Source organism: Diplotaxodon limnothrissa, unplaced genomic scaffold (genome assembly GCF_057381915.1).
Source record: "Diplotaxodon limnothrissa isolate DT_005_m unplaced genomic scaffold, D_limnothrissa_male_GT1.1 unmapped_scaffold_4, whole genome shotgun sequence".
NCBI lineage: Eukaryota > Metazoa > Chordata > Actinopteri > Cichliformes > Cichlidae > Diplotaxodon > Diplotaxodon limnothrissa.
Window position 1 is genome coordinate 683,588 of NW_028188558.1, and position 14,878 is coordinate 698,465.

Genomic DNA, 14,878 nt, shown 5'->3' on the forward strand with positions numbered 1-14,878 from the left:
TTCTTGAGATATGCAAATTATTTGAATGAGTGGGGACAGGAAAAAAAGAAAAACTCAAGTTTCCTGTCTGACTGTATGAGTGAAGCTTGCACTGAAAGAAACATGTCTGTGACTGTGTGAGAAGAACTGCTTGGTAAAATATATGATAGCAGGCACAGGATAATTAAAGTCTGTGACTAATCTGGAGAAGAAATTTATAATTTAGTGCTGATACATTGTTATAAAGTGTTTAGAAAGTGCTTAATTGGCAATATTAGTGTTGGGCAAACTGTGTGGATTTTAACAAAATTTTCTGTGTATTTAGCAGGTGAAACTATGTCAGCTGACCTGAGAATGTCAGGACACTGAAGATTTTGGGGGTTTTCGTTTGGGTGATTGGTTAATTCTTACAGTTAGGTTTGGGTTGTTTTTTTTTATTTTAATAGAGGGAGTTTCTATACATGGACATGTTGAGGACGGGGCCCATTATTTTTGTAACAATGCACTTAGAGAAAACCTGTCAGGTGTCACCCTTATGGTGATGATGTTTTGTGCTTTGATGAGCTAATAATCAGCTCTCTTTTTTCTCATTTTTGTTCTAAGCAGGCCTGCAAGATTGAATTAACAGCGCTGCAAAACATTTTCGTGAGATCAAATATAAGGTGAGCTTTTCCAGATTGCAATGGGCTGAGGGGAAGGCTATCTGTGGGAACAGATCAGGATGTGAGTTCCTGTCTAAAAGGATTGCAGCGAGTCAATCCAGTCCAAAATCATAAACAATTGTTTTTTCTTTTAAAATGATTTTGCTGGTGATGGAGACTGGCATAGGTTGCGCGTGAGCCTCCACTATCAGCAATATCTCGTGTGAATGCGTGTGCATGAATGTGTGTGACTGAACTGTGATGGACTGACGATGAGGACTAAAGTTTTGACTGACTTGACACTGAGACAAAGACTGGACCAAGGTTAGGATAAGTAAATGTTGACAAACAATTCACGATGCCGGCAATAGAAGGGTGGATGCTTTGCTTTGCTTTGTTTTGCTTATGGCAGGAGCAGGTGGAGAAGAGAGAGGGGGAGACTGGAGGTTCACTTGAGAGTGTGGAGCTGCAGACTTAACCTTTCGGCTGCTATTTCTGGGTTGCTGATGTTTGCTTTAAGGAAATTCTGTTTTATTGACTGTGTTTCGATAATGGTATCACATTATATTGTTGGGAAAATGCCAAATGCTAAAGGGGAGAAAATTTTTGATATCACCCATGTTACCATTAACCATAACAGGCCACTGTAGAAGTCAATTAAATTTTATAGAAGGAAAATAGTCAGAACCAAAGCAATATTTAGGAATTACACAGTAGATTCGTCACATTCAAAATACAGTTATGGAACAACAAACACTGGTCCAAGGGACCGAGCTTTTTTCCCTTTAAAATAGTAAATGATTTAAAAAGAGCATGACTGGTAAGCGCATGTGATACGACGTGGTACTGCAGGAAAACAAGCGCAAAGTAAAGAAAGCAAACCTATTTTGGTTAGCTCTGATAAATTCAAATTAAAAATGTAGCATTACACTGAGAGGATCAAGATGACATTAAAACATATGCAAATTTTGCATGAAGTACATGACTGATAACTGTTCTGTCTTAAGTTTTGTTTCTTATACAGTGGGGCAAAAAAGTATTTAGTCAGCCACCGATTGTGCAAGTTCCCCCACTTAAAATGATGACAGAGGTCAGTAATTTGCACCAGAGGTACACTTCAACTGTGAGAGACAGAATATAAAAAAAAATCCATGAATTCACATGGTAGGATTTGTAAAGAATTTATTCGTAAATCAGGGTGGAAAATAAGTATTTGGTCAATAACAAAAATACAACTCAATACTTTGTAACATAACCTTTCACCTGAATGCTTTACAAACATTCAGAGATGAACTTACACACTTGCTTTACTTCTCTCTGGGAGAAGTTCCTCGGAGATGAAATGCTGGTTTGGTAGCGAGGCTACAAATACACACAGCCGCTCTATCAAGTGATGCATACTGCTGCAACGTACTAGGGTTATGAGCCGAGTCACGGCGTGTCGCAAGTTTTGTAAGGTGCTTTTTAGATATTTAATGGATTAGATTACATCTTTTAATTTCTCTCCGACATCCGATCCAGTAATTTAGGTCAGTATTGGACCGATACCGATACGTAATAACGGATCGGTCCATCTCTAATTCTAACTACCAGAAACCTCGAAGCACAGGCCAAGGAGGCAGTGTGGCAGCAATTTTTCACACCAGCCTATTAATTAATGAAAGACCCAGACAGACTTTTAATTCATTTGAAAGCCTGATGCTTAACCTTGTGCATCCAAGCTGTAAAACTCAGAAACCAGTCTTACTTGTTATCATCTATCGTCCACCTGGGCCTTACACAGAGTTTCTGTCTGATTTCTCAGACTTTATATCTAATTTAGTTCTCAGCTCAGATAAAATAATTATTGTGGGTGATTTTAACATCCATGTAGATGCTAAAAATGACAGCCTCAACATGGCATTTAATCTGTTATTAGACTCAATTGGTTTCTCTCAAAATGTAAAAGAACCCACCCACCACTTTAATCACACTCTAGATCTTGTTTTAACATATGGCATCGAACCTGAACATTTAACAGTGTTTCCTGAAAACCCTCTCCTGTCTGATCATTTCCTGTTAACATTTACATTTACAATAATTGATTACACAGCGGTGAAGAGTAGACTTTATCACAGTAGATGTCTTTCTGAAAGCGCTGTAACTAAGTTTAAGAATATAATCCACCCACTGTTATCATCTTCAATGCCCTGTACCAACACAGAGCAGAGCAGCTATCTGAACGCTACCCCAACAGAGGTCGATTATCTTGTTAATAATTTCACCTCCTCACTACGTACGACTCTGGATACTGTAGCTCCTGTGAAAACTAAGGTCTCTAATCAGAAGTACCTGACTCCGTGGTATAATTCTCAAACACGTAGCCTAAAGCAAATGACTCGTAAGCTGGGGAGGAAATGGCGTGTCACAAATTAAGAGGATCATCATTTAGCCTGGAGAAATAGTTTGCTGCTTTATAAGAAAGCCCTCCGCAAAGCCAGAACATCTTACTATTCATCACTGATTGAAGAAAATAAGAACAACCCCAGGTTTCTCTTCAGCACTGTAGCCAGGCTGACAAAAAGTCAGTGCTCTTCCATCCCTTCAATGTTAACTAAAGGTGGTTGTAGTTAAACCTTTACTCAAAAAGCCATCTCTAGACCCAGCAGTCTTAGCTAATTATAGGCCAATCTCCAACCTTCCTTTCATATCAAAAATCTTGAAAGAGTAGTTGTCAAACAGCTAACAGATCATCTGCAGAGGAATGGTTTATTTGAAGAGTTTCAGTCAGGTTTCAGAGCTCAGCACAGCACAGAAACAGCTTTAGTGAAGGTTACAAATGATCTTCTTATGGCCTCTGACAGTGGACTCATCTCTGTGCTTGTCCTGCTAGACCTTAGCGCAGCGTTCGATACTGTTGACCATAATATCCTATTAGAGCGATTAGAACATGCTGTAGGTATTACAGGTACTGCACTGCAGTGGTTTGTATCATATCTATCTAATAGACTCCAATTTGTACATGTAAATGGAGAGTCCTCTTCACAAACTGAGGTCAATTATGGTGTTCCACAGGGTTCAGTGCTAGGACCAATTCTGTTTACATTATACATGCTTCCCTTAGGCAGCATCATTAGAAGACATAGCATACATTTTGACTGCTATGCTGATGACACCCAGCTCTATCTATCCATGAAGCCAGATAACACACACCAATTAGTTAAACTGCAGGAATGTCTTAAAGACATAAAAACCTGGATGGCCGCTAACTTTCTGCTTCTTAATTCAGATAAAACTGAGGTTATTGTACTCGGCCCTGAAAAGCTTAGAAATATGGTATCTAACCAGATTCTAACTCTGGATGGCATTACCTTGGCCTCCAGTAACGCTGGGAGGAACCTTGAAGTCATTTTTGACCAGGATATGTCCTTCAAGTCACATCTGGTGTTGGCCAGAGGGGCCGATGGCGCGATATGGCAGCCTCGCTTCTGTCAGTCTGCCCCAGGGCAGCTGTGTCTACAACTGTAGCTGCCTCCGCCAGTGTATGAATGTGAGAGTGAATGAATAGTGTCATTATAAAGCACTTTGGGCGCCTTGAGAAGCGCTATATAAATTCAATCCATTACTAATATTATTATTAATATTATTATTATTATATTAAACAAATATGTAAGACTGTGTTCTTCCATTTGTGCAACATCTCTAAAATTATAAATATCCTGTCTCAGAGTGATGCTGAAAAACTAGTTCATGCATTTATTACTTCCAGGCTGGACTACTGTAATTCATTATTATCAGGATGTCCAAAAAACTCGCTGAAAAGCCTTCAGTTAATCCAAAATGCTGCAGCAAGAGTCCTGACAGGGACTAGAAAGAGAGAGCAGATTTCTCCTGTTTTGGCTTCCTGTTAAATCCAGAATTCAAAATCCTGCTCCTCACATACAAGGTCTTAAATAATCAGGCCCCATCTTATCTTAATGACCTTGTAGTACCATATCACCCTATTAGAGCACTTCGCTCTCGCTCTGCAGGCCTACTTGTTGTTCCTAGAGTATTTAAAAGTAGAATGGGAGGCAGAGCCTTCAGTTTTCAGGCCCCTCTTCTGTGGAACCAGCTTCCAGTTTGGATTCAGGAGACAGACACTATCTCTACTTTTAAGATTAGGCTTCAAACTTTCCTTTTTGCTAAAGCATATAGTTAGGGCTGGACCAGGTGACCCTGAATCCTCCCTTAGTTATGCTGCAATAGCCGTAGGCTGCCGGGGGATTCCCATGATGCATTGAGTTTTTCCTTTCCAGTCACCTTTCTCACTCGCTATGTGTTAATAGACCTCTCTGCATTGAATCATATCTGTTATTAACCTCTGTCTCTCTTCCACAGCATGTCTTTATCCTGTTTTCCTTCTCTCACCCCAACCAATCACAGCAGATGGCCCCGCCCCTCCCTGAGCCTGGTTCTGCCGGAGGTTTCTTCCTGTTAAAAGGGAGTTTTTCCTTCCCACTGTCGCCAAAGTGCTTGCTCATAGGGGGTCATATGATTGTTGGGTCTTTCTCTGTATTTATTATTGTGCAATCTACTGTACAATATAAAGCACCTTGAGGTGACTTTTGTTGTGATTTGGCACTATATAAATAAAATTGAATTGAATTGAATTTTATTAAAGCGGTTATAATCATTTTCATACAAATACTGCAAATGTGCTCCTAAAGAGTTAAGCATTCAGTCTTTCGAGGGTCATAAGCTTCATCTGGCGGGACTGTTCAGTTGATACATGGTGAGAGGTGACAGAGTGCAATAAAAGGTCAATGCATAACACACTTACAGACACAGACATCACGTAGATTCATTTCTAGGGTAGAGGTGAAACATATTTTGCTTGTAATTGCATTTTGTACCCGCAAAGGCAACAGTTTTGTACAGGACGTGCTTGAAATGTTCCAGAGACAAACAGTAGAAATTAAACTCTTTAAATAATAAATACATTTTTTAAAGACGGAGACTCTGCAGTACGCAGCGGTAGCATCTCTTCCTCAATGTAGCCTGCAATCATTTTTTTTAAGCTCACCTTCAGACACTTTCTGTGCTGCTGAAGTAAAATCAGGTTTTACTGCTTAGCAGGAGTTGCCGCGGTGTTATCCATGGATGATGAACAAGGATCACTCAGAAGTGTTCGTCTATGCTCTGTGTCAGGCGCTTCAGTAGATTACTCGTGCTATTAACAGCAGCCGATAGTTTTTACATATTACTGCAATGTTCTTGTCTGCTTGTTTCAGAAAAGTGAAGAGACGGGAATATGTCCATTTCAAAAAACAGCCACTCGCTTCAGTCGAGTCCGACATCTTCCGCTTTAGAATACGACTATGCGGCAAACTGGCGCGAAATGACATGCACCTGCACTACAGCGATGTTAAAGCGGCAGAGTTTACTTCTACGTTTAGAAGATAAATTAAATAATTATATTCAGCGAGTTTAATTATTTTACAATGTAACGCAAGTACATTGTAAGTAACTGTAATTAAAATACCTAAAAATGAACAGTAATTAGTTACTCTACTTTTTCAGTGGAAAAGTAATTTAATTACAGTAACGCATTACACCCAACACTGCCATCCACATATAAATATTTGAATTGTTTTATACCCTTGTCACACCACACAGAAAATTTTTAGTCCAAGAGTGATGGGGGAAACAAATAGTTGTCATGTGGAGAACCCAAGGAAGATGCGATTACAAAATTAAAGTGAGGTCTAAACTGAAAGCAGATCTTGAGTGTGTTAAGAACCACCTGATTATCAGTATACAGAGAGGGTTTTTTGGGTAAAGAGGAATAGAGCAAAGCCAGTATAGAAAATGCCTTGCATGATGATAGCTCCAATTTACACCACGAGGATCCAGAAGATTTTAGCCAATAGCAAAGTTTATGGATGTGAGCGGCCTATTAGTAAGCTAGAAAATTAGGTAATGCAAGTCCTCCACTAAATCTGTATCTCTGCAGTAAACTTTTAGAAACCCTAGATGGCTTCCCTCCCCAAATGAAAGAACCAATAATCTTGTCTTGTCCAGAAATAAAGAAATGTTTCGTCACAAATAAGGGACTGAAAGAAAAAGAAAAATTTTGGTAAGATGTTCATTTTAACAACATTAATCTTACCAAATGAAAGGAGGAAATTACCCCATCTTTGAATATTAGATGTAATCCTTGATATAAGGTGAGTCAAATTTGCTGATTTAAGGCCAGATAGGGAATGATGACATTTTCTGCTCTCAGTGCCAGAGACAAGTACAACGTTTGGTAATAGTCGTTAAAAATTGTGGGAATTTCTATTGAATCATGGGTCAAGCCACCATTAGAGGGGTCCCTGATCCCTAGGACAGCATGCTTTAATTCCTGCTTCTGAAGCAGCCTAGCTAGAATTTTTGTTGCTTTTGGGCCTGATTTGTAAACAGTTTGCTTAGAGAATTTTAATTGCTTTTCCAGTTCTTCTTGCACTTATATTTTTATATTGTTCAATTTAGAATGACCAATTCACCTAACCTAATAACTGCATGTTTTTGGACTGTCGGAGAAAGCCCAAGTACCCAAAGAGAACCCACACAAACATGGGCAGAACATTCAAACTCCACACAGAAGCAAGGTGGGGGAAACAGACTCAGAAACCGCTAACCAGTGTACCACCATGACGCTGTAAATAAATGGTTTGAAGTACATTTGCTGTAATCCTGCATGAAAAACTTTGTAGCAATGAAAAGAAAGTGTTATGTTATGAATCCAAAATATCTGAAATCTCTCAAAAGACCAGTGCTTAAAAAGCATCTTATACACACAGATTCGTGCTCAATGATTTAAAAAAAAAAACAATGGATATGAAGATAAATAAATAAAAATGTCATTCAGAGACTAAAACACCTAAATATGATAAAAGGTCAATTTAGAATTCAACAAAGTTTTTGTTTGAGCAATAGTATAATCCAGATTATGAATATCAATTAATGAAAAATAGCTCTAATTCTCACCTGATAGTTTCCAGGGTACAGTTTGGACTCTGTAATCCAGCAGACACCAGCTTTACTCCTGAGTCTTGCAGGTCATTGTTACTCAGATCCAATTCTCCCAGCCTAAAACACTTACAGATGAGAGCTGAGCGCAGAGCTTCACAGCTTCTCTTTGAGAGGTTACAGCCAGACAGTCTGAAAATCAATTACATTTGTGATCAAATTAAATGACTTATTTTCAAATGACCAAAAGAAAAACAATTCCATGTCAAATTCTAAATAAAAATACATCTTATAATTCAAGCATGGAAAAGAAAGTAAAAAAAAAAAATAGAACCTGCATTGAAACAGCACAGTTACACAGTAAATGTATCTGTTGTACAAGTAGGGAGCTAGTACTTTGAGTGACTCTTGATCAATACCAACCGACGCATGCATTCATACTTAACAAATTAGAATATCTGGGATTGGTGTCACAAGATACAGTTCAAAAGAATGCTTATTATCACATACTGAACCCTGATGCAGCCACCATTCATCCTCGGTTGGAAACTAGGTGCTTTAGATCCTTACTGGGATTTTTATTACTATCTTTTACTTATATTAGTTTTTGAAGAGTTAAAGAAAAGCCCTGGGTCGACTGTGATCAGGGTTACATCCACAAATGTTTTAGAAAGCCTTTCTACTGCTATAAACCATGCATTGCTTAAATATCCATCCATCCATCTTCTTCATCTTATCTGGCGTCAGACTGTGGGGGCAGCAGCCTAAGCAGAGAAGCTCAAAACTCCCTCTCCCCAGCCACCTCCCCCAGCAACACCAAGGCGTTCCCTGGGCAGCTGATAGATATAAGCTGTATCCCAATTCAGGAGTACAGCCTATATCACTATTAATGTCAGCTATGTTACAGTGGGATGCAAAAGTATGGGCAACCTTGTTAATAGTCATTATTTTCCTGTATAAATCGTTGGTTGTTACGATAAAAAAAATGTCACTTAAATATATCATACAGGAGACAGTGATATTTGAGAAGTGAAATGAAGTTTATTGTATTTTGTGGAGAGCAGGGAAATTATTTTACTGCTATTGTTAATAATCATCATTACCATTGCATTAATAATATAATCTACAGTATTGATATTGCATTCAGATGTTTAAAAAGTGTGTCTTTCAGAAAGACTAAGTGGGAGGCCGACAGGAAGTTGCAGGTTTGCAGAGCGGGCTTTTGCAGAACTGAAACCGAGAGCAGAGTCTAAGTGCAGATTATTCTGAGGAGCTGGTTAGACGAGGCTATTTGAATAACTGGGTTATTCAGATTGTCTTTTATACTTTTTTTTATTCTTTGATTAAGCTTTTAGTAGAGGTTCTTGATTAAAACATTTATTCAACATAGTACATATAGTTTCAGTTAGGTTATTGCACCTAAGGATGAGCCTCTGTTCTGGTGAAAGGTCAGAAGTGCAACGGGTGAGATGAGACAGCATTTAAGGACGAGACACACATACAGTTAGTGGGTTCATTTATAGGTGAGAGGGTAGTCATGTTTGTCTCTGCAAAAAGAGGAACAGTTTCTCGTGTTCCAGACGAGGAGTAAAAGTCAAAAGGTTGACAGGAAATACCTGCCATGAAGATAGAGATAATGTTCTTTTCAAACTGTGTTAAAAGTCGTGGTTTTGATTTGACGTATGTATGTATGTATGTATCTGTGTGACGTTGAAGGGGCGTCATTAAATTCAAACCCCGATGGTATAAAATATCTGTTTATGCTTTGATTAGTCGGAGATCAGCCCTGTCTGAGAGCGGAACTGGTCTTCCCACGCGTGTATTTCATTAAAATCAATTGTTTGACCAAGTTCTGGACCAATGGTTGTTTGTACTCTCCTTCCTCAATATTTGAACCTGTGAGATTATTTTGTTATCATATGTTACCTTATATGTGAGATCAAAGTAGTGGCATTATGATACTGTTCTAGATCATATTATACTCTTAATATAGAGGGGGTGATCAGTATGTAGTTTTAGTTTGCCTTAGACCTCTGACTTTAAAGAGTGTGAAAATCATTAGATCTGTTGGATTGACCTGTATTATTCTTTCTATCTGCTTAGGCTGTTGCACCATCACCACTCGAACTGGTGGGTCCAGCTGGACTGTTACATTCAGTTTGCACGTAGTCAGGCCTCACTAACGTGCACATATATACAGACTTATGTAACACACGCACGTTCCCTCACATACACACTTATTAACAAAGGGAGGTCGTCTCAGGACATCTCCTCTAGTTGGACTCACAGTTTCACAAAATGCACAACAGATCACACACTTGTTTTCTCTAAAGGTATCATCTGATGTCTATATAAGGAACTTTTGGGATTGTGGGGACTTGATATCATTTCCAGTAAGGTCTGTGTGACGTCATCATGAATAATATAAAAGATATGGAGAGCCGCCGCCCGGCGGAGATCTGTGGCTGTACGCTTGTCTTCCCATGCTTCTGTCTTAGAAGTGTGTAATAAAGATCACTATTCTGGCATCTACTGAGACCATGCAGTCGTTTGTCTTCTCCTCAAAACTCGAATCATGACAAACCTTAACAATTTACAGAATTGGGACAGTGGCGCAGCTGCCCCTCTGTGGGTCTTCCTTGGTCTCTTGTGTTCTGGGGGCCTCTGGATGTCTGGAGTTTTGATCTCCTCCATACCTGCTTGATACCATAAAGGACAGGGCTGTGGCTCCCCACACTCCCTAGCAGATCATTACATGGAGAAACCTTTGGAATGCAAGCATGCTGATCCACACAGGTATGCACACAGGTGTACACATGGGTATTCACAGACGCGGACTACAGCTTTCTTGGCTGCTGCCTCAAAGCACACTGTGCGCTGTCTATCTTGCGTGCTGCACAATATCGTTTATTATTTAGTAACTATTGATATCTATGACTAGCTAGTTTATTGTGATGGTGCTTTTTTTTCTATTATTATGTTGCTCTTTGTTGTTTGCTGTCTCCTGTTTTTTTTTCTCCATACAGGTGACCCAGGAGTTTTTTTTTGTTGTTTTTTTTTTTTTTCCCTCTTCCCCCCCTTCTCACCGTCTCTTCTCCCCTTTGGTTTTCTTTCTTTCTCTCCCCCTCTTTCTTTTATTCTTTCCCCCTGTCCTATCCCACAGTTATGTCTGTCCCGTTTGCAACTGAAAATAAAATAAATTCATAATTATAATAAAGGTCAACCAAATGGACCAAAATGGCAAGGCCATGATGATCGACTTGGTAAAATAAATCCGCTTGGCATCTTTCTTGGCCTCAAGACAACAATTCTGATGGCTATAGATCCAAACGGGACAAAAAAAAAAAAAAAAAAAAAAAAGATATGTAAAGCGCTTTGGGGTCCCTAAGGGGGACTAGTAAAGTGCTATACAAATACAGGCCATTTACCATTTACCACCCTTTTCAGCCCCAGACTCTGCTTTCTCAACGGAGGACATGCCAGTGGATTAAGGAGGTCCTCAAAGTATTCCATCCAGCACCTGACAATGTTCTGAGTCAAAGAGAGCACCGCATCTCCCGCACTATACACAGTCCAGTCTTCGAGGCAGTCTGAAAGTCTTTATTCATGGCCTTGCCTAACTCCTCCCACGCCCGACTATTTGCTTCAGCCACTGCCCCAGCTGCGTTCTGCTTGGCCTGTCGGTACCTATCAGCTGCCCCAAAGTCCCACAGTCTAACCTAGCCTGATAGACCTACTTCTTCAGCCTGGTGGGTCTCTTCACCTCTGGTGTGCACCATTTACCACCATGACAGGCACAAACCACCTTGCGGCTGCAGCTCAGTGCAGTGGCTTTGCAATGGAGGTGCTGAACATGGCCCATTCGGACTCAATTTCTCCACTCTCCGTCGGAATGCTGTTGAAGCTCTGCCAGAGGTATGTGTTGTAGACCTCGATGACTGGGTGCTCTGCCAGGTGACCCCAGTGCACCCTCACTATACATTTCGGTGTGCCAGATCTGTCCAGCATCCTCCCCTGTCACCTGATCCAACTGATCACCAGGCGGTGATCAGTTGACAGCTCAGCCCCTCTCTTTACTTGACTGTCCAGAAAATATACCCACAGGTGTGATGATGCGATTACGAAACCGATCATTGAGTTGCGGCCTAGGGTGTCCTCGTGCCACCTGCACTTACGGACACTCTTATGTTCGAACATGGTCCAACAACAAAATACTGCACGGGTTCAGATCTGGAAGACCATTCCTCCCAATCACACCTCTCTAGCTCTCACTATCATTGCCCACATGGGCGTTGAAGCCTCCCATTCTCCAGGTGGAGCACCCACGAGCACCCCACCAAGGACTCAAAGAAGGCTGGGCACTCTGAACGCAGACAACAGTCAGGACTTGTTCACAGTACCCAAAGGCACAGGGAACTCAATGTGTAGGCAGCAAGCTGAGGGGATGCTAGTATACCCACTCCAGCCCACTGCCTCTCACCAAGGGTAACTCCAGTTTGAGACAGAGTCAAGCCCCTCTCCAGGAGAAAGGTTCCAGACGCAAAGCCATGCGTTGAGGTGAGCCCAACTATATCTAGTCAGTACCTCTCAGCTTCCTCTCAGGGTCTTTCCCGACCAGAGAGGTGATGTTCCATGTCTCAATTGCTAGTCTTGGTAGCCGGGGATCAGTCCATCAGAGCCTCTGCTCCTGGCTGCCGCAGGCACACATTACACCCAACTTCTATTGCACTTCCTGCGAGTGGTGGGCCTACAGGAGGATTGGCCCATGTCTCTTTTTTGAACTGTGCCCCGGTTGGGCCCCATGGACTAAAGCTCAGTTAGCAGATGCAGGCACCCTTCCCAGGCCTAGATCCAGGGCGGGGCCACGGTAACCATGTCCCGTGCAAGATAAACTGTTTCCTTGATCTTTCACTCATAAGGGTCTTCTGATTCACTCTTTGTCTGGTCACTAACGTAGAACCAATTTGCCATGGGAGACCCAACCAGAGGCCAGAAGCCCCTGGAAACCATAGCCCCTGGAATCCCTGACACACAAACCCCTATAGCACGATAAGATAGCGATTTGGGGAGGGGTTGCATTAATATTTCAAAAATAAATGAGTGTATGACATAGCATAGACATACATACAGAGCTTTGTTGGAGGCGTTGACCATGACTCTGGATATGACTTTGATAAAAGCTGACATCCATATGTATTTAAGACACTGACATTTACTGCTGCTACCAAACATTAACTATAATATACTGTATTTAGTGCTGATGATCATTCAAATAAATATGTTTAAATTTTTAAGGGTCCATCACAGTGTTTATGTTATAAATAAAAGACTGATCACATATTTACTTACAGAGCTTTGTTGGAGACTTTGACCACTGGCAGCATTCTCAGAAGAGCCTCCTCTGAAGCAGAGTATTTCTTCAGGTCAAACACATCCAGATCTTTTTCTGATGACAGTAAGATGAAGACCAGAGCTGACCACTGAGCAGGAGACAGTTCATCTGTGGAGAGACTTCCTGATCTGAGGGACTGTTGGATCTCCTCCACTAGAGACCGATCATTCAATTCATTCAGACAGTGGAACAGATTGATGCTTTTCTCTGCAGACAGATTCTCACTAAGTTTCTTCTTGATGTACTGAATTTTTTTTTTATTGATCTGCGAGTTACCTTCTGTCTGTGGCAGCAGGCCTCGTAGGAGGGTCTGACTGGTTTGCAGTGAAATACCCAGGAGGAAGCGGAGGAACAAGTCCAGGTGTCCATTTGGACTCTGTAAGGCCTTGTTCACAGCACTCTGGTAGAAGTGTTTCTCTGCAGAGTCTCTTGTTTCAGACTTGTTGGAGGTTGTTTGTTGTTCTTCCAGCAGATTGAGTCCAGAGTTGATGAAGGTCAGATGGACATGAAGAGCAGCCAGAAACTCCTGAACACTCAGATGGATGAAGCAGAACACCTTGTCCTGGTACAGTCCCCTCTCCTCTTTAAAGATCTGTGTGAACACTCCTGAGTACACTGAGGCTGCTCTGATATCGATGCCACACTCTGTCAGGTCTGATTCATAGAAGATCAGGTTTCCTTTCTGCAGCTGATCAAAAGCCAGTTTTCCCAGAGACTCCATCATCTTCCTGCTCTCTGGACTCCAGTGTGGATCTGTCTCAGCTCCTCCATCATACTTGACCTTCTTCACTTTGGCCTGAACCACCAGGAAGTGGATGTACATCTCAGTCAGGGTCTTGGGCAGCTGTCCTCCCTCTCTGGTTTTCAGCACATCCTCCAGAACTGTAGCAGTGATCCAGCAGAAGACTGGGATGTGGCACATGATGTGGAGGCTTCGTGATGTCTTGATATGGACAATGATGGTGCTGATCTGCTTCTTATCTCTGAATCTCTTCCTGAAGTACTCCTCCTTCTGTGGGTCAGTGAACCCTCTGACCTCTGTTACCCTGCCAACCCATTGTGGAGGAATCTGATTGGCTGCTGCAGGTCGTGTGGTTATCCAGAGGCGAGCAGAGGGAAGCAGTTTCCCCCTGATGAGGTTTATCAGCAGCACATCCACTGAGGTGGACTTTCTAGGGTCAGTTAGGATTGTAGTTTTGTGGAAGTCCAGAGGAAGTCGACACTCATCCAGACCATCAAAGATGAAAACAACCTGGAAGTCTTCAAAGCTCCAGATTCCTGCTTCTTTGGTTTCAGTAAAGAAGTGATGAACAAGTCCCACCAGGCTGAACTTTTCCTCTTTCAGCACATTCAGCTCTCTGAAAGTGAATGGAAATATGAACTGGATGTCCTGGTTGGCTTTGTCTTCAGCCCAGTCCAGGGTGTATTTCTGTGTTAAGACTGTTTTCCCAATGCCAGCCACTCCCTTTGTCAGCACTGTTCTGCTTGGTTCATTTCTTCCAGGTGAGGCTTTAAAGATGTCTTCTTGTGTTATTATTGCATCAAGATTGTGTGGTTTCCTGGATGCTGTTTCAATCTGTCTGACCTCATGTTCATCACTGACCTCTGCAGTCCTTCCCTCTGTCATGTAGAGCTTTGTGTAGATCTGATTCAGAGGGGTTGGGTTTCCTGCTTTTGCGACCCCCTCAAACACACACTCGAACTTTTTCTTCAGTGCAGATTTAAATTCATGCTGATACCACTCAAAGTTCCTAGTGCAGGTTCCTGTAATCCAATACACACAAAAATGCACACACAAAGTCAAGGAATTATGAAGTGCACATATTTTGCATGATTGTTGTCTATTTGTTGAGACATTGCTGAATGTTTTAGCAGTTTAGATATTTAGAGA

At 41.4% G+C, this 14,878-nt stretch overlaps 2 protein-coding genes across 4 annotated transcripts in view; one reads left to right on the forward strand and one right to left on the reverse strand.

The window, feature by feature from the left end:
- Positions 1 to 14,878, forward strand: part of LOC146606847 (protein NLRC3-like) — a 1,106,670-nt gene that overhangs the window by 294,869 nt on the left and 796,923 nt on the right. The gene's annotated exons all lie outside the window — the stretch shown is intronic.
- Positions 1 to 14,878, reverse strand: part of LOC146606850 (protein NLRC3-like) — a 57,884-nt gene that overhangs the window by 40,906 nt on the left and 2,100 nt on the right. The window contains exons 3-4 of the mRNA XM_085349286.1: positions 12,945 to 14,751; positions 7,614 to 7,787 (exon numbers count right to left, since the gene is read on the reverse strand). Of these exons, the coding sequence (XP_085205412.1) occupies positions 7,614 to 7,787; positions 12,945 to 14,751 (1,981 nt within the window). The remainder of the gene's footprint in view (positions 1 to 7,613; positions 7,788 to 12,944; positions 14,752 to 14,878) is intronic.